The sequence below is a fragment of the Lynx rufus genome, unplaced genomic scaffold (genome assembly GCF_022079265.1).
Source record: "Lynx rufus isolate CCGP_SWC_20201006 ecotype Redwood Valley unplaced genomic scaffold, mLynRuf1.p SCAF_17, whole genome shotgun sequence".
Classification (NCBI taxonomy): Eukaryota; Metazoa; Chordata; class Mammalia; order Carnivora; family Felidae; genus Lynx; species Lynx rufus.
Genome location: NW_025814831.1, coordinates 30,041,072 through 30,067,501, shown reverse-complemented (window position 1 = coordinate 30,067,501; position 26,430 = coordinate 30,041,072). Strand labels below are relative to the sequence as shown.

The window sequence follows — 26,430 nt, the reverse complement described above, 5'->3', positions numbered from 1 at the left end:
TTTTTATTAACTTTAATTATGAATGCAGTTTGGAGATTGGTTACATTTATTGTTGGATGGGAGGTTTTGAAAACTCAAATAGAGGCTCTCCCAGCCCATCCATATAATCAGAACTTGGGCGGCCTGTCCAGGAAGAAGCTGTCAAACTAACATCAAAGCTGATAAATAACTTTTGTGGAAAATAAATCACAGTCTCATTTGGCACTTAAAAACTTCTTAGCATCACGATACAAAGGTACTTAAAAAAATACTTTTGGTGGTTTTTTTTTTTTTTTAATGTTTATTTATTTTTGAGAGAGAGTGCAAGCAGCGGAGGGGCAAAAGGAGGGAGGGAGACATAATCTGAAGCAGGCTCTTCACTGTCAGCACAGAACCAGATGCAGGGCTGGAACTCATGAACTGTGAGATCATGACCTGTGCGGAAGTCAGGTGCTAAACCAACTGAGCCACTCAGACGCCCCTATTTATGGTGGTTTTCTAAGTGAAGAAGAAACTAGTCAATTGACTAGAGTCATTAAACCACCAACTCTTTGTGCTGGACAAGATCGTGATAAGTTTCACGGAGATGTTTGTTTATGTGGAATACAAATTTTGTTGGAGTGCCTGGGTGGCTTGGTCCGTTAAGCGTCCAACTCTTGATTTTGGCTCAGGTCACGATCTCAAGGTTTGTGGGTCCAAGTCTGGAGTCAGGCTGTGGGAGCCTGCTTGGAATTCTCTCTCTCCCTCTCTCTCTGCTCCTTCCCCAGCTTGTGTATGTGCACACTTTCCTCAGATAAATAAATAAATAAACTTAAAAAAAAACCCACAAATTTTTACGTTTATCTCTGACAGTGAAGAAAGAAATATCAGTAACTAAGTAAGCTTACTGTAAGAGTTTGAGGTTTAGTTGTTACCTTGAGATGGAGTGAGAGACAGAAATGTATGTTTCTGTTGGTGCTTCCTTAAATGCGACTTTTAATGAACTTATTTTTGGGATTCTAAACCTTTGCTCTTATGATACTTTTTGAAGTGCTGATGGATAGGTTTTCTGATTAGATGGACTTTTGTTCAGCATATGTAAGCTTTGAGATTATTTGTATTCTTCTGGGGTTTTTTAGTATCATTGTGTATAGTGGAAATTTTAGTTGCCCATCAGAGAAGGATTTCTTTTTCCTTTTATTTGATTGAGCAGGTGTCTTGAGAAAAAGGAAATGGATGGCAGTGAATTCAAGTGTTGTGCTCTGTCAGTCTCAGAAAATCTTTAGCAGGTGGCCAGAGAGAGAAAACAGCAAAATCTACTTCCATCCCCTTGCAGTTCGGGTCACAAGATCTTCACTTCCCAACAGCTATCTTTTGGGGGTTTTTTTGTTTGTTTGTTTGTTTTTTTGTTTTGTTTTGTTTTTTGGTTCTCAGGGCAAGAATGCTAAGGATGTTATAAAATCAAGTAGTGTCCTTTGCCACACTGCCTGGACAGTTGGACAGTTGGGTCATTGGCCTTCTTCATGCAGTACTCAATTGTTTTCAGCTGTTACTGGACCAGAATCAAATCAGGCTTTGCCTGTGCCTTTCTTTGTACCAACAATGTTTGTTTGTTCACCAGGCCAGGCTGGTGCTTGCCTGTGGTTCCTGCTGAGCTCCATGTAAAGAGCAGCCCTTCCAAGAAGGGTCACTCTGTAGCTTTGTGATCTTCTAAGCATCAGTGGAAGCATGAGCTTTCTCTAAGTGAACTGGAAAAGACCTGGGCTGGGCATCAGAATACTTGGGTTCTGGAACCGGTGTTACTTGCCCCATAATCATGCACTGGCAAATTCTTTCACCTTTCCTGACCCTTAATTTTTCACATGTAAATTCAGGATGTGCCTTTGAAAGTGATATTGGGATATGCCAAAGTGACTACGACATTATTGATGCTTCTTACAAGACTTGTCTGAGAAATCTCCAGTGTGATAATCAGTTTGTGTGGTTTCTTGTAATACCTGAACAGATCCTATAAACCTAAAGCTACTAGTAGAAACTACTAAAATTAAAATGACCAGATACAAATACTAGGAGTATATATTGGGAAAACTTTTGACACTTCAATTTTTTTAATAATTTTTTTTTTTAACGTTTATTTATGTTTGAGACAGAGAGAGACCGAGCATGAACAGGGGAGGGGCAGAGAGAGAGGGAGACACAGAATCCGAAACAGGCTCCAGGCTCTGACCTCTCAGCACAGAGCCCGACGCGGGGCTCGAACTCAGGGACCGTGAGATCATGACCCGAGCCGAAGTTGGACGCTTAACTGACCAAGCCACCCAGGCGCCCCGACACTTCAATTTTTAATTTAGAGTTAGATCAGTCATTGAAGTTTAAGATCTCATTTACTAGGTTTTTTTTTAAAGATCTCATTTACTTCTAAGCAGCAGTTCTAGTAGTAATAAAAATCAGCTCACTATAACTTTTTTTGTTTCATAATGTAACTCAATGCTTATTGTAAACTCCCAAAGGGCAGGGATGGGGTATGTTGCACAGAGGCAACATAATGTAGTATGTGAGCCGTTGCTTTGCTCCTTTGCTTACTGGATGTGACCTTGTGCAAGTTAGTAGACTTCTGTGTGCCACATGGCTTTCATATGTAAAGTGGATGAAGTGAATGCAATTAAGTAAATCCCCTCAGTGTCTGTGTCTGAGTTTTGGTGTAAATAGATAGCCAGTAGGGGTGCCTCGGTGGCTCAGTTAAGCATCTGACTCTTGATTTCAGCTCAGCTCGTGATCTCACAGTTAGTGAGTTTGAGCCCCAGTTGGGCTCTGTGCTGACAGCGAGAGCTTGCTCTCTGCCTTTTTCCCCGCTCGCGGCTCTCTCTCTCAAAATAAAAAAATGAACGTTAAAAAAAAAAAAGCCAGTAAACTACTATTTAGTAAATAGACAATCACTTTTCTTTTCCTATTTTATCTGGTAATATACTTTACTTACTTTTTATTTATTTTTGCCTGCATGGCCCCTTCTTGTATTTTGCTTGTTTCATTTGGCTAACACTCTCTTATTTATTTGTTATTTTGTTTCTGAGGGATTATATGAGAATATTAATGACAGATTTCTGAAGGTTTTTCTGTAATAGAGCTATACTTCAAATGATCTGGTATAGCAGGCAATCAGTGGAAGTGACCAACTTGTAGCTGTTTCTGTTTGCCATCCTCTGGCATTTCTGGGTTAGCTGAGGTGATAGGTACTATACTGGATGTTTTTGTGGGAAAGAAGGGATTAATATGTGTTCTGTTTGCTGATCATTAATGCTACATTAATGTTAAAATTTCAATGAGATAGTCAACTTTAAAATATCTTAGAAGCATAGATCAGAATATTTACTTTGAATGTTTATTGGACTTATAAAAAATATATCTGTTCTATTGGCATGCAGCTCTCTTTTAGGTAAGCTAACATACATGTTGCCAAGTCTTAATTTTATTCGTTTTAAGAGACAGGACCAATGGTATGAATAACCATAAATGTAGGTTTACTTCCACAAAAATCTCTGAATTTTTAAATTGAAGCATATAGAAATGTGCACACATCATAGGTACAGAGCTGAATGCGTTTTCACAGACTGAAATCCCTGTGTAACTAGCACCCAGATCAAGAAACAAAACATTACCAATACTCACAAAAACTTCCCAAATATCCATTTTGAGTAAATAACCACCATAAAGGTGACTGTTGTCTCTATTTGTATGTTTAACTTTATTTTTAAAACAAATTTACATTAGTTATTTCTTATTTAGTTAATACTCATTTGCAATCCCCTGATTTCATGTCAGCTACCCATGGGCTGAAGCTGGAAGGGAGGACAAAGGTTGGCATGGTATTTAAAAGTATGTAGGATAGGAGGGAAGCATACCTTGATTAAAAATTTGTCATGATTTAAATGATCTAGGTATAGGTAATTAAGGGTTAATTTGAACTCAGTACTAGAGGAGAAAATTACTTTCTGTGTGTGTGTTTTTAATCTGCCTTCGGTGTTTTTGATGAAAAATCACTAGAATGTAAAAAGTAGAGTATTTACAGGGTAGAGGATACCCAAGTTGAAAGTGAAAATGAAACCGGACATTGACAAAATACTTTCGTGTGAGTGTGTAAGTGGTAATGTCTTACTGTGTGTAAATGAGAATACTGCTTAGGTATACAAACAGATTTTTTTTTTCCTTCTGTATTTCTGAAGACTTTCTATGAAAAGGGAAGTTGAAATAAAAATATTGGCTGATGGAAATTAAGGCAGACAGGCAAATGGGAATGTGTCCCCCCCCCCCCCCCCCCCCCCCCCCGCCTCCCCCCAGGGTGAACTCTGGGAGACCGAATGGAATGTGTAAATAAGGCTGGGCCAGGATGCAAAGGAGAGATCTAAGGCTGGGAGTTAGGAGTCTGTGATTTTTGTCCTGGTCTGCCCAGTTGTGTGATTTTAAGCAAGTCGCTGAACTTAAGTCCTCTTCTGCTTTTGTAAAATGGGTATGTTACCTGCTTCCCCTGGCTTGGGGGCATTGTGGTAAGGATAAATGAGACGACAAAGAGAATTTTGCAAAATTAAAAGCCCTAGACAATTTTACAGAGATAGAAAGGTTAATTTGGATTAGCCATCATAGGAAAAGGAATGTTGAAGAGAACATTCTTTAATATCATTTAGGTCCCTTTGCTCTAAATCTGAAATCATTAGATATATTTGTGATTGAAAATACTTGGTTTCTCAAGTAGATTTACTCATTACCAAACTGACAAAAGTTTGTCACTTGAAGTTGATGGCAGATTAATACATTTCTGGTTTACAAATTGGTATTATAAGTGTTTGATTCATGTGAATAGATTTATAAGGGTTTGATCAACTCTGGGTGACCTGGTAAAATCCTATTTCAGACCTGATCCGGGAGCCTGCAAATGACAGCAGCCTGAGAGGTCCTTAGAAAGCTTGGCTTGGAGGAGAACACATGAAAGAAAGGTTTGTTTTGGCTGAATGTAATTTATGGAAGTGTTTGAAAATAAAAGTATAATTGTAATGCACAAAGGATTGTTTTCTTTTTCCTTTTTCAGAACCCCAAGAGGTTTTGTTTTCTGTGAAAAAGTATTTCTATACGCTTGCTCCAATGACAGAGTTACCTGCACCCTTGTCTTACTTCCAGAATGCACAGATGTCCGAGGACAACCACCTGAGCAATACTGTACGTAGCCAGGTACAGTGTCAACCCCTGAAACTGCCCTTGCCAGACTATGGATTCGGTGACCACCTTCCCTCATTTCCAAGAGAGGCTGAGGGGACTGAGCAACCTTTCTCTGCTTTATCAAATTTACCTGTTTGCTGAACTTCAACTGAGGGCAAAGCATTGTACCATTTAGTGCTGGGGACACAAGGCTGTGTGAGATGTAGGTGTTAATATAGTTTCTCCCTGCCTCAGATATCGCCTCCTCTATGAAAGCCTCTCCAACTTCCCCAGCTATTTGTTATTTTACATTAACTTACTCTTACTCTTCCATGGGCTGAGTACATTTTATTTACTTTTATTTTTTCAGTACCCAGAATGGTTCGTGACAGTGCCCAGTAAATGCTCATTGGGAGAATGCACAGTGAGGAATGCAAGACTGAGTGTAGAAATCCTAAGAGAGTTCAAAGGAGGGGCACCTCGGAGGCTTAGTCGGTTAAGCATCCTTCTTTGGCTCAGGTCATGATCTCACAGTTCATGGGTTTGAGCCCCAAGTTGGGCTCTGCGGTGACAGCTTGGAGCCTGGAACCTACTTCAGATTCTGTATCTCCCTCTCTCTGCCCCTCCTTGCTCATGCTTGCTCTCTCTCTCAAAAATAAACATAAACATTAAAAAAAAGAGTTCAAAGGAGAGAATCAAGAAAGGGGTGTAATTAGTGTTATGAGACACAGATGCCCAACCTGCCTGCAACTCTGTTAGCTAATCATTACAGATTGAATGTAGATCCCACAGATGGACTGTGAGATAGCTGGGAAATTGGTAGGATTTTTAGAGATGGAGCCAGAATGGGGGAACATAGAAGGCCAACTATAAGCTATGCAGGCTGTGAGGGGTCAGGTTGGGTGGGGTGGGATCAGACTTTCCCCTGTTAGAACTAGAGAGCAGAACCAGTGGTGGAAGGAAACAGGTTCTGGGTCAATAAAAAAGAATTATCTCATAATTTGTTGTACATCTGAAAGGGTGCGGACTGCCTTGTGGCTTATTGTGTTTGTCACTAAAAGCAGTTCCAGAGAAGGCTGGAAAACTACCAACCACATCTGCAGAGAGTTAGTCTGTGGAATGAGCAATGAGCTAGAGCACTAACTAGATGGCCTGGAAGTGCCCTTCACACTAAGATTTAGGATTCCAATTAAGGGTCAAAATGTGAGGAGGAAGGCTTCACAAAATATTCTTTGATGAATGGGTAGGATTAGAGTAGAGCAGACTTCTATCATCACTGATAGAAGAAATAACACTAGTGGAGGAAGAATTTTCCTAAAATATAAATAGACAGGGAAGCTGTATCCAGAGATATGTCATCAGAGGCAGGTCACACTGTACTGCCAGAACATTTTTAATCAAGTGAGATCAAGTTAAAATAATTATCAGGGGAAGCCCTAAAAGGGAACACAAGCTGTAAAGGGTAGTATGTAGTCCGAGGGGTGTGTGAAGGAAGGGAGAGGAGAAGAGTTTTTACCTCAGTTCTTGGTTGATAATGGGTGTTACAAAGACTGGTTTTTGTGGAAACATGTTTGTAACAGCAGCTCGATATGCTCCTTTTTGCTATTTCCCTGGAATGGATTTAAACCAAAAAAAATTTTTTTTAATGTTTATTTATTTTTGAGAGAGACAGAGACAGAGCATGAGGCAGAGAGGGACAGAGAGAAGGGGAGACAGAATCTGGAACAGGTGCCAGGCTCTGAGCTGTCAGCACAGAGCCTGACGCGGGGCTTGAACTCACCAACTGCGAGATCATGACCTGAGCCGAAGTCGGAAGCTTAACTGACTGAGCCACCCAGGCGCCCCTCCCTGGAATAGATTTTTGAAAAGTTAGCATGAGACCAGATTATGAAGTTCCTTGGTAGTTTCAATGCCACAGACTTTGTAAAACTGTTACTTCAGAGTAGGGAGAGGGAAAATGGGGACAGTCCCAACTTAGTTTCTTAACTAAGAAACTTCCCTTCCTTAACTAGAGCAGCTCCTATTGTATCTTTTTACATATTGATCTTCTGTGGATCCGTTTGAACAAAAGATTCCACCACTAACAAATTTTGGGGAAAAACAACAACAACAACAACAACACAGTTATATGTCACCTATTTGTTCCAAACCTTCCAAAGGTATCTCATCTCAGAAAAAATCAGGTCTGAGGTCTTGACCGGATTCTTCTCCTTTGCCCCCATCTCTGTCTTATCTCTTATTAACCTCTCCCTTACTCACTGCTTCCTTATTTCTGTCTCTGGGTCCTGGATTATTCTCCCATTCTTCTCAGATGGCTTTCTTCACTTGCTTTATTTAGGTCACCTCATGAATCACCCTATCAGTGAGGCCTTTCCTTCCTCTACTCCCCTTCCCCACCCTACTACCCCTTATACCCTTCCATGCTTTACTTGTGCATAGCACATATCAGCATTTCTACCATACTGTCTACTGACTTGTTAATGTGTTTATCTGCCTCCCTTTACTGTGTAACCCTGTATCCCCAGCTGTGGGAATGGTGCTTGGCACATAGTTAGCTCTCCATTGTTAATGCAGTATTACTTACATCCCTCACACTCAGGTTTTGTGGGGCTTTCATGGTATATATATATTTTTTTTGTCTGCCTTGTTTTATACCTTAGTGATTGATAAATTGAAATAAAGGGTGCTGTAGAGGAGTTACAGTTGACATGGGATTTTTGTTGATAATTACATGTACTCGTGTAATTTTAGCAAGTCTTAGTGCTAATGTTGTCAATGGTACCTTCCAGATCTTTTAGGGGACCACTGCCTAGAAAACCAGGCCTGATTTATTTAATTTTAACCCTGCCATTGATTATGGGATATCAAATAAGTTATCTTTTGTTTATCTTCTTAAAAATGTCTTCTGCAGCTTACAAATATCTTCTGTATACATTCTCATACTTTCCAGTTACCATGGGATAGGTATTATTCCCATTTTGCAGTTTAAATGCTCGTCCAAGATCACATAGAAAATTATAGGACAAACCTGGTACATAAAACTGTGCTTTCTAATGTCAAGCTTCCTCCAATGTTCTTTCTGTTCTTACAACTATCTCTTACCCCAGGAAAATGTTACAATACTAAAAGGAGATATTGTATGAAAAAATTCTGGGGAAGGAAAATACGAAGTCTTGTGTATTCATTTTGCACCAGTGTACTTGAAACAAAACAAAACCAAAAAGGAAAAGAATCTCATTGTTAAGTTTTTTTTTTTTTTTTGCTATAAAGAAGCCATTGTGTACATGCTTTGGCTGGTTATGAAAAAATGGGGGTAAGTCCAAATTTAAATTGAATGTAGATGACTGTTTTTGTGGATTAATTGAAAGCAGCTCTTTTATTTCCCCTCTTGGAGAGTGGATTTGTTAGATACAAGCACATGAAGACAAGCCTCTGCAGGCATCAAAAGTCCTTATCAGGCTTATTTCTTTATTTGCTCAGTGGCTAGTTTAGAAGAATCACAAGGAAATTGAGAGATGTGGAAAGTTTCAGTCTTTCCATGCTGCTCAGGAAAGGAAACTAACATATTGAATGTCTTCAGTGAGTTAGACCCTGTGCTAGATACTGTCACAAACATTATTTAGTTTTAGGGCCATATATTTAGGGCCTCTGAATTAAAGTGCTATTAAAATGTTCTGTTAAGGTGCTTATCTATGACAATATATCCCCTAGAGTGTGCATATAGGTTATTTTAAATATTATAAAAATAAATGAACATTCATTTAAACATATTTTTGAAACTAGAAGGAAAGTAACTTTCTTACAGAATTTATTCAGATATCAGTGTAAAAAATGGACTTCTATTCCTTTACTCCGTCTCTTCCTCCAACGTCAGGAGCATCTGTAGTCTTGAACTTATGGGGCAATCCTTTGGGTTTGGGGGACCTGTGAGGATTCAGGAACAGTGATGAATTGGCAATTAGCGGTTGTGGCTGAGTGACCTATAAATAGGCCCTTTAAAGGAAAGAACTCTCATCCAGGTGTAATGTGAAACAGCTGTTTGTAAGTTGGTTTAATTCACTTAATTTCTTAGTACCTCATTTTTCCCATCTGTATAATTAAGATGGTTTATTAGATAAATTCTGTCTCCTAAGTTTTGTTGTGACAAGGAGTTAGGGTGGCCAACTGTCCTGGTATGCCCAAGACCGAGAGGTCCCTGGAACACAGGGCTTTCAGTTTTAAAACTGGGACAGTCCTGAGAAAATAAGATCAAGGTGATTACCCTATGAGAAGTATAATGAAATTAAAATCATTTGGATCTGATTAACCCAGTCTTACTCAGTTAGATGACTTTGTTGTGTAACTTCAAGTATAATTGCAATGGTATATCGTTAGTGTTCAAGTAGAAGATAACATTTAAAACATTTCTGTCTTTCCAGAAACAAAATGTTGCCCATGACTTCATTCCTCCATCCTTAGCAGATAGATGATGGGCTGTCTTAGCCCAGAAAAGAGGTTTTCCTTTTGTCAGCTATGGGTAATCTCATTCACAGTGAAGGGAGTTAGAGTTTGATGAGATTAGTCAAGAGAGCTGAAAAATTGTGGTCTTGTTTTAATCCAAATGTTTATTTCTGAAATTTTTAATATGAAATATTTTAAGCGTATGCAGGAAGTATGACAAATAATGTAATAAGTACCCATTTACCTACCACCCAACTTTATTAAACTTTAATGTCTTGTCATGTTTGCTTTGTATACTTTGTTAATTTTGAAGAGTATTTTCACTAAGGTTTTTCTGTTTCTGTTATATATTGATTGTACATGAAATGAAATCCTCACCAAACTAAACAAAATTTGCAATTAATTTGGACAGATGGTCTAATTATATAACAGAAAGAAATTAAAGATAAAATTGGATCCTCTCTCCCATATTCCCCTTCTTATTTTCCTGGCCCTTAGTTGCTATCCTGAATTTAGTGTTTGTCATGCTTACTATATTTATGAACATAAGCGATATTTAATATATCACCACTTTGCAGGTTTTAAAACTGTGTGTGAAATATATGTGTGTATGTGAAAGTTGTAGAAGAAAATTCCCACATTTTTGAAATGCATAAGTACATGTTGCAGAAGAGACCTGTTTTTGGAATTTATATATATATAGATGCATAAAGCTCTAGTTCATTCGTTTTTTATTTATTTTGTGAACATATAAAAATCTAGTTTTTGTTTATAAATATTTAATAGTTTCCAGTTTTTCACAGTAACCAGCAGTGTTGCAATGATACTCTTATTCATTAATCCTTCTGCACATGTAAGAGCTTCTCAATGATAATCACTATGATTGGGTATATGGATCTTACATTGTATTAGAGTTTGCCAGTATGTTTTCTGAAGTGGTTATATATCAAGAGCATACAGCAGTTTTCATTCTTTTATATCCTGGCCAGTTTTTGGTATTGTCTGACTTCGTGTGTATCAGTTGGATGGGTTTGAAATGACTCCTCAGGTTACTTTAATTGTATTTTCCTAGTTTCTAATAAGGTGGAACTTTTTTCCTTATGCTTATTGGCCATTTGCATTTCCTCTTCTGCGAATTCCTGTTTATGTTCTTTGCCCATTTTTCTACTAGTTGTCTTAAAAAAAAATGTTAATGTTTATTTTTGAGGGAGAGAGAGAGAGAGAGTATGAGTGTGGGAGGGGCAGAGTGAAAGGGAGACACAGAGTCTGAAGCAGGCTCCAGCTCTTGAGCTGTCAGCACAGAGCCCAACGTGGGGCTCGAACTCACGAGCCATGAGATCATGACCTGAGCCAAAGTCGTACGCTTTACTGACTGAGCCACCCAGACGACCCTAGAAAATTATTTTTAAAAGAAGTTTTTGAATGTGAAGAAAAGTTGCAAAAGGACAGTGTGCTATTTGAGGAATATCTATGGAAAGGGGAGAAGCATTCAAGGTTCTCTGTGATGAGTGAGTAAGAGTAGTAGGAGAGTTAGAGCAACTGATGTAAAAGAAACTAAAACAGCATGCTAGCATTGGGTCTTTGAAAGCGCCTGTATTGATCGCCATATATTACATTATGCCCTCGAGGTATGTTTGTCAGTCTCCAGTTTAAAAGACTGAAATGTTTACAATGCATTTTAGAAAATTTTCCTTAAAAAATAGTAAGTTTTGGGGTGCTTGGGTGACTCAGTCTGTTGAGCGTCTGACTCTTGATTTCGGCTCAGGTCGTGATCCCAGGGTCTCCTGGTTCGCATGCTCAAGCCCTGCACTGGCGCTGTCAGCCGTACTGTAAACACGGAGCCTGCTTGGGATTCTCTCTCTCCCTTTCTCTCTGCCCTTCTCTCTCTCTCTTTTCTCCCTCTCTCTCTCAATAAGTAAATAAACATTAAAAAAAGGTAGTTTGGTATGTCACAGGAGCTAAGTGGAGAATTCATTTTATTCTTTTTTCCTCAAGAAAGTGTGCCTTGCTTACTTAGAGGTGGCATTCTATCAAAAGTTTTTACTTTTTTTCCATTAGTTTACTCACCATCTCTAGAAGCTAGCTAATGAGTCAACTATTTCTGACAGAGGCCAAAGCTTACAAGTTGTGAAATAGTTGAAGTTCTTGGTTTCCTAAATGTATTGTATAGTTTGGATATTAAAGTAGCTCTAACAAGAACATTATTTGGGCCTTTTTCTGTAGTTTGTGATCTGTCATAATCCTTAGGTTTACTTTTACTGTACCTGTTAAAATAGTTTGTAATGTTTTATTTTTATGGTGCAAAATTTTGATGAGTAGAGCTCTTTTTCCTTGACTTGTCATCGTTTTTTGCCGGAAGCCTCCATTTCATCTGATGTGACAGGAATATACTGGAACTAGAGGAAATTGAAAGTATAAACTTCAGAATAGTGAAAATTCATGTTTTGAGTTGGTGTAGATTTACATCTTTTATGTGGATTAGCTGAGACCTTAGTTTTCTAAAACATAGAAGAATTTTTTAGAGTAAGTCTAGGATTTTTCTATATTGTTGATTAGCCTTTTTAAAACATATATTAGAGGGGCGCCTGGGTGGCTCAGTCGGTTGAGCATCCAGCTTCAGCTCAGGTCATGATCTCACACTCCATGAGTTCGAGCCCCCGCATCTGGCTCTGTGCTGACAGCTCAGAGCCTGGAGCCTGCTTCGGATTCTGTGTCTCCCTTTCTCTCTGCCCCTCCCCTGCTCATGCTCTCTCTGTGTCTCAAAAATAAAATTAAAAAATATTAAAAAAAATTAAAATGTATATTGGAGCAGGGAGTTTCAAATCTTCTTGTGCATTGGAATCCTCTGGAAGACTGTTAATAAAAATTATTTGACTCCCAACCCCAAAGTTACTGATCCTGTAAGTCTGAGATAGGGTCACAGAGTTTGCATTTCTGATCCATTCTCAGAATTTGCCAGTGCTTTCGGTCTGGGGTTTGAGAACGAATTATTTAGGTAAAGAAATGAAGGGAAAGTGACATCAGAGAAAAATGATAAGATTCATAAATAGGATTTTGGAATTTTTATTCATGTTCCTTTATTCTGACCTAAATTTTCTAGACCTTAAAGAAATAAATTGTCAACAGCCTTTTTGATTTACACTAGAAAATGTCAGTCCTTTGTAAATGAAATAGAAATAAATAAAATAGAAACCTTAAAGTAGTAATCCATTGAAAGATCAATAATGATTCTCTATATAAAGCAATTGCTGAAGCGTACTTATGTGAGTCCAATACCTTCAGTTGCTAAATTTATAAAATTACAGCATGTTTAGTCTTTAAAAATAAAGGTTTTCTGCATTATCTTTTTTTAATTCAAAACATTAAATGCGAAGAACTTTATTAAGTTGTTAGCAAATCATAGACTGATAGAACTAACCTCATATCTCTTCTCTTCTCTTCTCTTCTCTTCTCTTCTCTTCTCTTCTCTTCTCTTCTCTTCTCTTCTCTTCTCTTTTCTCTTCTCTTCATGTTTATTTTTGAGAGGGATAGGAGAGAGAGGGAGACAGGATCCAAGCAGGCTCTGTGCTGTCAGTGCAGAGCCCAGTGCAGGGCTCGAACTCTCGAACTGTGAGATTGTGACCTATGCCAAAGTTCAACGCTTAACCAACTGAGCCACCCAGGCGCCCCAGCAATATAAAATTATAAACTTAAGTGTGGCAATAACTGCCATGAATAAAGTAAAAAAATAAACTGGGCAAAAACAAAACAAATAGAAACAAACAAAAAAAATAATAAACTGGACAAATTATTATGCTGATAATGCATAATGACAGATATACCTTAATGTACAAAGAATTCTTATGAAGTCAAAAGAAGTATGAACAATTCAGTAACAGCATGGCCAAAGGATTTGAACAATACTAATATAAGAAGAAATATTAATGTCTGTAAATACATGAAAAGACTAGTTGATCAACCTTAATAATAAGAAGAAATACAGAAGTGAAAACTTTTCATTTTTCACCTATCAGTGAGCAAGGATTGAAACCCACTATGGGGTGCCTTGCTGGCTCAGTGAGTAAAGCATGCAACCCTGGGTTGTAAGTTCAAGCCCCATTTTGGGGGTAGAGATAAGGTAAAAAAAAATAAAAGAAACTCCTTGCTACAAAGATATGGGGAGATAGGCATTCTCATGTGTTGCTCATGGGAGTTTAATTTGTGTTTATTTGGTTAATTTTTTTTGATGTTTATTTTTGAGAGAGAGAGACCACATGCAAGCAGGTGAGGGGCAGAGAGACAGGGAGGCACAGAATCTAAAGCAGGCTCCAGGCTCTGAGCTGTCAGCACAGAGCCTGACATGGGGCTTGAACTCATGAACTGCAAGGTCATGACCTGAGTCGAAGTTGGATGCTTACCAGATTAAGCCACCCAGGCGCCCTAGTTTCTGTTTATTTGGAAGCAAGTTGTCAATTGAGTCTGCAAATACATAGGCCTTTTGGAGATAATTTGGCAGTTAAGTCTTAAAATGTACACACATTTTGACCTAGGATTTCCACTTTTGGAAATTTATGTTATACAAATATTACCATAAGAGTGCCAAGAAATGTAGACAAGCATATTTGTTGAAGCATTATGTGTAACAGTGAGAATTTTGAGATAATTTCAATCGTGTGTTACTTATGGCTTATCCAATCAGTAGTATAAGGTAATGGTTAATAGTAGGATTTTTTTTTTTTTTTGGCTTATCCAATCAGTAGTGTAAGGTAATAGTTAATAGTAGGCTTTTTTTTTTAAGTTTATTTATTTATTTTTGAGAGAGAGAGCACGTGAGTGAGCACACAAGCCAGGAAGGGGCAGAGAGAGAGGGAGACACAGAATCCAAAACAGGTTCCAGGGTCTGAGCTGTCAGCACAGAGCCCGACATGGGGCTTGAACCCAGGTACCCTGAGATCATGATCTGAGCTGAAGTTGAGCTCAGATCAACTGAGCACCCAGGCACCCCCTAAGTATAATCTTTTAATTACAATAGTAAAACTTAAAGAAAAAAAAAAGCAGGGGTGCCTTAGTTGGTTGAGTGTCCAAGACTCTTGATTTTGGCTCAGGTCATGATCCCAGGGCCATGGGATTGAGCCCTGTGTTGGGCTCTGTGCTGAGCCTGGAGCCTGCTTGGGATTTCCTCTCTCCTTTGGCCCCTCTCCCCTGCTGGCTTGCGCAAATGCTCTCGCTCTTAAAAAAAAAAAAAAAAAAAGGCAGACAAAAAACAAGGTTCAAAACAAAACAAGCACTACACTGAATTAAAAATACCTCCACAGTTTTTGCTGCTTGAGAAGTATTCTCCCTGTTTGAGGATTCACATGCCTTGGGTGGCTGGACTTGTACTTGCATCCTGTTCTGAAGTAAGGAGAAGGGAGAAGGAATTAAAACAAAGCCTCTGAGTTTATCGTGTAGGAGATGTGGGGAATCTGGCTTCATAGGAACTCACTTCCCACATACTTACCATTTCCCAAAGGACCCCACCCTCCCTGACACTTACAACATTTATATAGTGAGTAATCCTTCCCTCTGCCACTGAAATGAAAGCATTTATAATGGCTATAGCACTTGTTTTTCTGAACCTTAAAAATAGCTTTAAAATTTTTTTTTTTAGCACTTATTTATTTTGGAGAAACAGAGCACAAGCAAGGGAGGGGCAGCGAGAGAGGGAGACACAGAATCTGAAGCAGGCTCTATCTAGGCTCTGAGCTGTCAGTCAGGACAGAGCCCGATGGAGGGCTCAAACCCATGAACCATGAGATCATGACTTTACCTGAAGTCGGACGCCTAACTGACTGAGCCACCCACGCCCCCCCGAAAATAGCTTTTAAAGACAAAACTATGGAGGCGGTAAAAAAAAAAAAAAAAAAAAACCAGTGGCTTCCCAGAGTTGTAGTAGGGAGAGAGAGATAAATAAACAGAATATAGAGGATTTTTAGGACAGTGAAACTATTCTATATGATACTATGGTGGATACATATTATTATACATTTTTCAAAACCCGTGGAATGTGTGACACAAGACTGAACCTTAATGTAAACTATGGACTTTGGGTGATAGTGACATGTTAATGTACATTCATTGATTGTACACTCTGGTATAGGATGTTGATGGGGTAGAAAGGCTGTGTGAGGGCAAGGGGTATATGTAAACTCTGTACTTTGTTTTTTTATGTTTATTTTGAGAGAGCATGTGTGCACCGGCACATGGGAGCTGGTTGGGGAGGGACAGAGAAAGAAGGAGAGGGAGAATTCCCAGCAGGCTCCACGATGTCAGCACAGAGCCGACCTGGGGCTCAATCCCCTAACTGTGAGATCATAGACCTGAGTCAAAATCAAGAGTCAGAGGTTTAGCCAACTGAGTCATCCAACGGCCCTATGAACTCTGTACTTTCTGCTCAGTTTTGCTGTGAACCTAAAATTGCTCTAAAGAGTAAAGTCTATTTTTAAAGATAGAAATGACCTACCAAGCTACACACACAAAAGGCCTATATGTTCTTTATCTTTTAGAAGTCTGTGCTAAAATATCTCTGAATGAAATGATGCATCCAAATTTGCCTCATACACAGGGGCAGGATGTATGGGAAAATAGATGAAATAAGATTAGCCATGAGTTAATAATTGAAGCTGAGTGAAGGGCACATGGGACTTCATTTTACATTTCTGACAGTATTTGTTTTAACTTTTTCCATAATAAAAAAGTGGTTTTTTTTTTAATTAATGCTAAGTCATCATCTTAATATTTAGCTGCGAAGATTTTTCATTTTGGAAATCTATTAGTAGTTCTCGTGTTACTCTCCTTATTTAACACTTTGAAAGCACCTACACACCCCTTTGAGAAAGACCCTTTATTTTTTAGAACACCTTTATCGAGGTATAATTGGCATTCAGTAAACTACACATATTTAAAGTATGTGATTTGATAAGTTTTGACATGTGAATATATCCTTGAAACAACCACCACAGTCAATGAACTTAATCACCCTCAGAGTTCCTCGTGTTCCTTTGCAGTCTTTGCCTCTTGCCTCTCCGCAGCTTCTCCTCATCCCCAGGCAAGTACTGATCAAATTTTTGTCACTATACTCTAGTTTTCACTTCCTAGACTTTTGTTCAGATGAGATCATACATTACATACTTTTTTGTCTGGCTTCCTTTTCTTTATTTTTAAATACTTATTTTTGAGAGAGAGCAAGCGGGGGAGGGGCAGAGAGGGGGACAGAGGTTCTGAAGTGGGCTCTTCACTGACAGCAGAGAGCCCAAAGCAAGGCTCAAACTTAGGGAACTATGAGATCATGACTTGAGCTGAAGCTGGATGCTTGGTGGCCAACTGAGCCACCTAGGTGCTTTTCTTTTCTTTTCTTTTCTTTTTTTTTTAATTTTTTTAACATTTATTCATTTTTGAAAGGCAGAGAGCGCGAATGGGGGAGGGGCAGAGAGAGACGGAGACACAGAAACAGAAGCAGGCTCCAGGCTCTGAGCTGTCAGCACAGAGCCTGACGCAGGGCTCGAACTCACGGACCGCGAGATCACAACCTGAGCCAAAGTCAGCCGCTTAAGCGACTGAGCCACCCAGGCGCCCCGTTTTTATTTTCTTAACAGTGTCTTTTGAGAAGTGGAAATAGGGGCGCCTGGGTGGCGCAGTCGGTTAAGTGTCCGACTTCAGCCAGGTCACGATCTCGCGGCCCGTGAGTTCGAGCCCCGCGTCAAGGCTCTGGGCTGATGGCTCGGAGCCTGGAGCCTGTTTCCGATTCTGTGTCTCCCTCTCTCTCTGCCCCTCCCCCGTTCATGCTCTGTCTCTCTCTGTCCCAAAAATAAATAAACGTTGAGAAGTGGAAATATATCGGTTTACATACTGATGAAATCTTTTGTATCAGTTTTTTCCTTTGTAGACCTTTTTTTGGGTGTCATATCTAAAACATCTTTGCTTAACTCAGGTTCTCAAAAGTTTGTATGTTTTCTTCCGGAAACTTGACAGTTTTAGGTTTTATATTTAAGTCTGTATAGTATAATTTTTTTGTACATCATATAAGATATGGAAAAAGTTCATTTTTCTCCATTTGGATTTCCAATTGTTTCAGTACCATTTGTTGAAAAATTCTCCACCAAATTGCCTTTGTACCTTTGGCAAAAAATCAATTGTCTAAATATGTATCTTTTTATTTCTGGACTTTCTGATCTGTTCTGTTGGTCTATTTGTCGGTCTTTGTGCCACTACATTTTCTTGATTATTGTAACTGTATACGAAGTCTTGAAATCAAATAGCGTTAGTTCTCTAACTTTGCAAGTTGTTTCAGATAGCATAGGTCCTTTGTATTCCCATATGGATTTTGCAAGCGTTTCTACAAAAAAGCCTGCTGGAATTTTGACTGAGATTACATTGAATCTATAGATCAGTTGGGAGTGAGGTATTGGTATAATTGACACCTTAACAGTAATGAGTCTTGGAGAGCCTGGGTGACTAAGTTGGTTAAGCATCTGACTTTGGCTCAGGCATGATCTTGTGGTTCATGGGTTTGAGCCCAGCACAGATCCTGCTTGGGATTCTCTCTCTTTGTCTCTCTCTACCCCTCCCTCACTCACGCTTTCTCTCTCTCTCAAAATACATAAAATTAAAAAAAAAAAAAAAAAAAGATGGGAATGCAAGCTGGTGCAGCCACTCTGGAAAACAGTATAGAGGTTCCTCAAAAAATTAAAAATAGAACTACCCTACGACTCACAATTGTACTAGTAGGCATTTATCCATGGGATAGAGGTGTGCTGTTTTGAAGAGACACATGCACCCCCATGTTTATAGCAGCACTATCAACAATAGCCAAAATATGGAAAGAGCCCAAATGTCCATCCACGGATGAATGGATAAAGAAGATGTGGTATATATATACAATGGAGTATTACTCGCAATCAAAAAGAATGAAATCTTGCCATTTGCAACTACGTGGATGGAACTGGAGGGTATTATGCTAAGTGAAATTAGTCAGAGAAAGACAAAAATCATATGACTTCACTCATATGAGGACTTTAAGAGACAAAACAGATGAACATAAGGGAAGGGAAACAAAAATAATATAAAATCAGGGAGGGGGACAAAACAGAGGAGACTCATAAATATGGAGAACAAACTGAGGGTTACTGGAGGGGTTATGGGAGGGGGAATGGGTTAAATGGGTAAGGGGCACTAAGGAATCTACTCCTGAAATCATTGTTGCACTATATGCTAATTTGGATGTAAATTAAAAATAATTAAAAATATGGGGCGCCTGGGTGGCGCAGTCGGTTAAGCGTCCGACTTCAGCCAGGTCACGATCTCGCGGTCTGTGAGTTCGAGCCCCGCGTCAGGCTCTGGGCTGATGGCTCGGAGCCTGGAGCCTGTTTCCGATTCTGTGTCTCCCTCTCTCTCTGCCCCTCACCCGTTCATGCTCTGTCTCTCTCTGTCCCAAAAAATAAATAAAAAACGTTGAAAAAAAAAATTTTTTTAAAATAATTAAAAATAAAGAATTAAGAAATTAAAAGAAACAATAATGAGCCTTTCAATCCATGAACACAACATATCCATACATTTATTTAGGTCTTTAAAAAAATTTTTTTTTTAATTTTTTATGTTTATTTTTGAGAGAGAGACAGAACGTGAGCGGGAGAGGGGTTAGAGAGAGAGGGAGACACAGAATCTGAAATAGGCTCCAGGCTTGGAGCTGTCAGCACAGAGCTCGATGTGGGGCTTGAACTCATGAGCCACGAGATCACAACCTGAGAAGGAGTTGAACACTTAACCAACTGAGCCACCCAGGCACCCTCCCAAAAACATTTTTTTTTTAAGTTGTGGTAAATAATATATAACAAAATTTAAAACTTACTATCTTAGCCATTTTTAAGTGTCCCGTTCAATAGTGTTAACTGTAGTCACATTGTGGTGCAACAGAGCTCTACAAATTTTTCAACTTGTAAAACTGAAACTCTACACACTGAAGAACAACTCCTCGTTTCCCTCTTCCCCCAGCTCCTGGCAATCGCAATTATGCTTTCTGTTTTTTTGAGTTGATACTTGATACTTCAACAAGTAGAATTGTACAACATTTGTCTTTTTGTGACTTGTTTCACTTAGTATAATGTCCTCAGAGTTTCATCCATGTTTTAACATGTGACAAGATTTCCTTCTCTTTTAAGGCTGAATAATATTCCATTATACATATGTACCACATTTTCTTTATCTGTTGATGGACATTTGAGTAGCTCTGTCTTGGCTATTGTGAATAATGCTGCAGTGACCACTGGTGTGCAAATATCTCTTTAAGATATTGCTTTCAATTATTTTGGATATATACCCAGAAGTAGGGTTGCTGGATCATATGATAATTCTGTTTTTAATCTTTTGTCTATAAATGCCATGCCATTTTACATTCCTACCCATAGTGCACAAGGGTTTCAGTTTCTCTGCATCCTAATATTTGTTACTGTTTTGTAGTGGCCATCCTAATGGGTATAAGATGATATCTCATTGTAGTTTTGATTTGTATTTCCCTAATGATTAGTGATCTTGAACATCTTTTTTTTTTTTTTTTTTTTTTTTTTAAGTTTATTTTTCAGGGAGAGGGCAGAAGCGGGAGAGGGTCAGGAGCACCCGGGTGGCTCAGTCAGTTGGGCGTCCAACTTCGGCCCAGGTCATGATCCTGCACTTCGTGGGTTCAAACCCCGTGTCGGGCTCTGCTGATAGCTTAGAGCCTGGAGCCTGCTTCAGATTCTGTGTCTCCCTTCCTCTCTGCCCCTCCCCTGCTTGCATTCTGTCTTTCTGTTTCCCAGTAAATAAATAAATACTTAAAAAAAAAAAAAAAAAAGCAGGGAGGGACAGAGAGAAGGAGAGACAGAATCCCAAGCAGGCTCTGTGCCTTCAGCCCAGAGCCCAATGTGGGGCTCGAACTCATGAACTGTGAGATCATGACCTGAGCCCAAACCAAGAGTCAGACACTCAACTGACTGCACCACCCAGGCACCCCAAAAGCTATTTTTTAATGTTTTATTTATTTTTGAAAGAGAACGTGCGTGAGCGGGGAGGGGCAGAGAGAGGGAGACACAGAATCCAAAGCAGGCTCCAGGCTCTGAGCTGTCAACACAGAGCCCGATGCAGGGCTTGAACTCATGAACTGTGAATTCATGACCTGAGCCAAAGTTGGAAGCGTAACCGACTTAGCCACCCAGGTGCCCCTTGAACATCTTTTTATGTGCTTGTTGGCCTTTTGTCTATGTTGTTTGGAGGAATGTCTGTTCAAGTCTTTTGCCCATTTTAAATGAGATTATTTGTTTTTTGTCGTTGTTGCATTACATCCAAATATATTCTGGATATTTACCCTTTATCAGATACATGATTCGCAAATATTTTCTCCCATTCTGTGGTTCTTTTTTACTCTGCTGATTGTTTTTTTCATGCAAAGAAGTCTTAAAGTTTGATGTAGTCTCATTTTTCTATATTTGCTCTTGCTCTTTAATTTCTCTGAGCAAATATTTTGTAGTTTTCAATGCACAAGTATATTTGGGGCTCCTCAAGATCATGCTCATGTTCAGTGATTAGCTAGAAGGCCTCACAGAACTCTGAAAAGCTATTATACTCACTGGTTATAGTTTATTATAGAGAAAGGATACAAATTAAAATTAGTGACAGAAAAATGCATGTAGGGCAGAGTCCAGGAGATACCGGGCACAAGCTTCCAGTTGTTTTCTCCCAGCGGAGTTGGAGGAGCAGTACTTAATTCTTCCAGGAACAGCATGTGACAACATGCAGAGTATTGCCAACCAGGAAGCTTACTTGAGCTTTGGTGTCCAGGAGTTTTATTGGCTGTTGGTCGTGTAGACATGACTGACCATAGTTCTCCAGCCCCTCCCAAGGTCAAGCAGATACCTTGTGGCCCAAGACTTCCACCATAGATCACATTGTTAGCAATGTGACCCAAAGCTTCATGTAAATAAAAACACTCTTAACAGGCAGGATATTCCAAAGGCTTAGAGGTTATCGCCCAGGAACTAGGCCAAATCTTTCTTCGGTATGTACAGGGGTTGGACACCCCTTGACCTGCTGAGTTCATCCTTTACAGTAGGCCTTTCATATCTTTTCATCCTTCAGGTCTCAGCTCAAATACCACTTCCTCAGGAAGATATTATCTGACCACATTATCTAAAAGTAGTCCCATCCCACGTATTTTTTATCACATCACCCTGTTATAGTACCATCCCACATTTATTACCTCTCTCCCCCTGTTTGAAATCAGTTCATGAGAACAAATACCTTATCTGTCCTTTGTCTCCTATATATCTGGCATTCACTTTTTTTTAAATTTTTTTTAACGTTTATTTATTTTTGAGACAGAGGCAGAGCATGAACAGGGGAGGGGCAGAGAGAGAGGGAGACACAGAATCTGAAACAGGCTCCAGGCTCTGAGCTGTCAAGCACAGAGCCCAACGCGGGGCTCGAACTCACAGACCGTGAGATCATGACCTGAGCCAAAGTCGGAAGCTTAACCGACTGAGCCATCCAGGCGCCCCGAGCATTCACTTTTTAAAAAATTAATTAGTGTAGTAATTATACCTAGAAACTAAAACAAAGTACCAAATATGGTTCTAAGTAGCATAAGCCAATGGCAAAGGATATGAATACTTAGTTAATAGAAAAAAAATGCTCATCTTTCCTAATAATAAAAGAAATAGAAGTTAAAATTATACTGCGAGCCCATATTTAACCTATCAAATTGGTAAAAAGCCAAGCACTTCATAGTTTACTGTGTTGACAAGGGCTTGTTGAGATAGGAACTCTTCTATACTGTTGAGTCTTTAAATTGGCACAACCTGTAGGGAGGGGGATTTGGCAATTGTATCAGGACTTCAAATGTGTTTGTACTTTGACCCAGCAGTTTTAGTTCAGAAAACTTACCTACAAATATGTTCCGCACATGTGAAATAACTTGTAGGGGGAATTCATTGTAGCAGTGTTTGTAAATGGCAAAAAGTTGGAAGGAAGTTAAATGTCCGTCTTTAGGGATTGGCCTAATAAATTACGATACATTCATACACTAGTTATGTAGCTGGTTTAAGTTGTTTTTTTTTTTCAAGGAATGAGGATGTACTTTATGTACTGGTGTGTAAAAAAATCTCTAAGATCCGTAGTTAAGCAAAGAAATAAAAATATACAGTGCATTTATTGTGCTACCATTTCTGTGTTAAGGCAGAATGAGAATATATATTGTATTTGCTTGTATATACATAAAGAAACTTTGAAAGGATTTGCAGAGAACAATGACTGGTAACCTGGAGGATGAGACAACTAAGTAGAGAGTTACTGGGAGATTTTCTTACTTCTTATACTCTTTGACTTTAGAACCATGTGAAAGTTTTACTTGTTTAAATAAATTTTATTAAAAAAATTTAAAACCTATAGTCAGTTTTAAGAATAGTATCTGAGATACTATAAAGAGGAAGGGTTCATTAGACAGTGCTCTAGCATCCCATATCAGCTTCAAGGGCAGGGCAGGGTGGGGTTGGCGTTCATTATAAACTGGAACATCCAGTTGAGTACTGTGAAAGAACATATTATGATTGCCTCTTTCATGCTAGACTTACCCAATTACACTGTTCATGGAGCCTAATAGGACAGCTGTGGTGCCCTAGAAAGAACAGATTTCAAAAGCAAGAGACTTCAATTTGATTCCTGCCTCTGCTGTTGGACTTGAGATTTTGAACAAATTGTTTTAGTGTTCATCTACCAAAATCTTTTTCAACATAGGAAAAGAATAAATGAGATGATGTGAGCATGTTTTGTAAATGATCAAATACTATATAGAGAGAGCTATTATTTGTATTTTAGGTTTTTTTTTTTTTAATGTTTATTTTTGAGAGAGAGAGAGCAGGCTGGGGAGGGGCAGAGAGGGAGACAGAGAATCTGAAACCGAGAGGGCTCTGCACTGACAGCAACAAGTCTGATGTGGGTCTCTAACTCAGAACCTCAAGATCATGACCTGAGCCAAAGTTGGACGCAACAGACTAAGCCCCCTAGGCACCCATATTTGTATTTTAGTTTATTCTGCACATTAATCGACCCATTAAATTGGTTATAATTGTATTGCTGAACACTAGTCACAAACATAACATTCTTATCAGCATATGACTTCATCACCTCCTTTAGAGAAAATAGAAATATGAATTCCCTCAACTCTTTGCTCCTCAGCTACTTGTCACACTGTGTCCCTGTCTTCCCGAGCCTTCATTTCCTTCCTACTGGACTTGGCCACTCCAGTGATGTGTGTTCAGCAAAAACTATCTTTCTTGTTGAGTGGTATATATATTTCTGCCTTTGGTGCTTTGGAATAGTTTCCTTCCCATTCCTCATAGGGTTTGAGAGTCTTCATAAATACTTTCTCTGTGAGGTCAAAGAGTTACTTCCTGACCTCCAGGCTGAAGTAGAGGGCATCAGTTCCTTTGTAAGGCCAACTCCTCTATCCTTTGTTCCCCCCATTTATCCCCTACCCTATTCCCTGGCTTATATCATCAGTCTCTTCCACTAGTCCTAACTCTATACTGTGACTTGATAAATACATTCAAATCTCTAACACCCCTAAAATGTTTTCAAATGTGAATCCCTTCTGTTGTCACATCTTTTAAAAATTTTTTTGCTTCAAAGAATGATTGCCTTTAACTTCTCAGTTTCCATTCCTTCCCCAGTTTATTATGATTTATGATCTGACTTCCCTCTTAACTTTATTACTTTTGTAAAAATATTGGCCAACTTCCTGCTGCTAAATTCGGTGGCTTTTCATTTCTCATACAGCCTGACTGTTGATGACACCTCTGAAATGTACTTCTCCTTTGGCTTCTGTGATGTATTGGTTCCTGGAATTTCTGGGTTCCTGGGTTCCTCTCCCCTATTCTTTTTTTTTTTTTTTAATGTAGCATTCTTTTTTTCTTTAATACTTACTTACTTTGAGAGAGCGAGAGTCAGAGTGTGCATGAACAGGGGAGGAGCAGAGGAGGAGCAGGAGAGAATCCCAAGCAGGTTCCGCACTGCCAGCACAGAGCCCGATGTGGGGCTTGAAAACCCACCAGCAGTGCGAGCTTGGCCTGAGCTGAAATCAAGAGTCAAACACTTAACTGACTGAGCCACCCAGGCTCCCCCCTATTCTCTTAATCTCTTTGGCTGGTTTTTCTCCTATCACCTGCTGCTGAAGTTTAGAGGTTATTCACTTCTCTCCTTGGTCGTCATCCCCCTTTGTCCGCACCCCCACCTTGTTGCATTACATAATGACCAGCAAGTCCATACTGTTCCTGCTTTCCATCTATACACTGTCCCTGAGATTTCATCCATTTACATAACTATAGAAACTAATGACTTCCCCCAACTCCCTTCTGAGCTTGGAATTCTTTTTTAACTTTTTTTTTGAGTTTATTTATTTTGAGAGAGAGCGTGTGATCAAGGTAGCGGCAGAGAGGAGAGAGAGAATCCCAAGCAGCCTCTGTGCTGTCATTGCAGAGCCTGATGAGGGGCTCGAACTCAAACCTGAGCCGAAATCAAGAGTCAGACATTCAACTGATTGTCACCCAGGTGCCCTTGGGCTTGGTATTCTTAACTACCCTTGGACTTTGCTGCCTGGTTGCAGGTGCCTCACATAAACCTATCTTTCCTCCAGCCTGCCCATCTTGTGTTCCTTGCTCTGTTAGTGCCATTACCACCTTCCTAGTCCCTTATGCTAGAAACCTCTAGGATCATCCTTGACTCCTTCCTGACCATCCACATGGAATTTGCCACAAAACCTGGTCAGTTCTGCTTCTGAAATACCTCTTATACATCTGTTTTTCGTCATCACTCTACCAGGTTTCTCCAAAATGAAACATAATCTAATGTGTCACTTCCTCAACCTTAACAATTTTTATGACTTTTTAAATTAATTTTTTAAAATTTATTTGTGGTTGATGGGGGGTGGGAAGGAGGGGAGGGTGGGTGATGGGCATTGAGGAGGGCATCTTTTGGGATGAGCACTGGGTGTTGTATGGAAACCAATTTGACAATAAATTTCATATATTAAAAATAAATAAATAAAAATAAAAGACATGAAAGGAAAAAAACCTAAACCTAAAAATAAATAAATAAAAATCCAAAAATAAATAAATAAATTTTATTTATTTATTTATTTTTGAGAGAGCAGGGGAGAGAGAGAGAGAGAGCAAGAGCTAGGGAAGGGCAGAGAGAGAGAGGGAGACACACAATCCGAGGCAGTGTCCAGACTCCCAGTTGTCAGCACAGAGTCCTGCGTGGGGCTCGAACGCACAAACCGTGAGATCATGACCTGAGCTGAAGTTGACACTTAACTGACTGAGTTGCCCAGGCACCCCAGCAATTTTTATGACTTTTTATTGTCTACAGGACAAAGTCTAAAGACCTTGGGCATGGCAAATGAGGTTCTTTACAACCTGTTCCTAACCTTTTCCTGCAAGCAGCCCTGACAGACTGTTTCCCAGCCAGCTCAGGCATACTCACTGGTTTTCTGTGTAGGCCTTGCTCTTTAACTTCACACCTCAGTCCCACAGTCATGTCTGCTTGGAGCCCATTCACCTTCCATTCACCACAGTCACTCTTCTGCTCAGGAATTGTATCTTTACAATTGCCTTTCTTGACCACATGGAATGATCAGTCCTGCAGCACTTTGTTCATGTCTCTGTTGTAATAGTTATCCTGTATTAAAGCTAACTTTATGATCTTTTTGAGGACAGCATCTAGATCTTTTTAATTTCAGTATTGCCACAGTATAGTACCTAGAATATAGAATTTTGATAATTACTTATGGGATGAATATATCCAAAT

General features: G+C 39.3%; 1 protein-coding gene across 3 annotated transcripts in view; it reads left to right on the top strand.

Annotated features, from left to right (window-relative positions):
• The window catches only part of PSEN1 (presenilin 1), a 74,011-nt gene that overhangs the window by 5,219 nt on the left and 42,362 nt on the right, over window positions 1–26,430 (top strand). Inside the window, exons 2-3 of one of the 3 annotated variants that reach the window (XM_047079402.1) lie at window positions 4,865–4,946; window positions 5,039–5,166. In XM_047079402.1, the coding sequence (XP_046935358.1) occupies window positions 5,092–5,166 (75 nt within the window). In that variant the 5' untranslated portion in view covers window positions 4,865–4,946; window positions 5,039–5,091. Of the gene's footprint in view, window positions 1–4,864; window positions 4,947–5,038; window positions 5,179–26,430 lie in introns of all 3 variants that reach the window. The other 2 variants (XM_047079400.1, XM_047079401.1) reach the window with 2 other exon arrangements.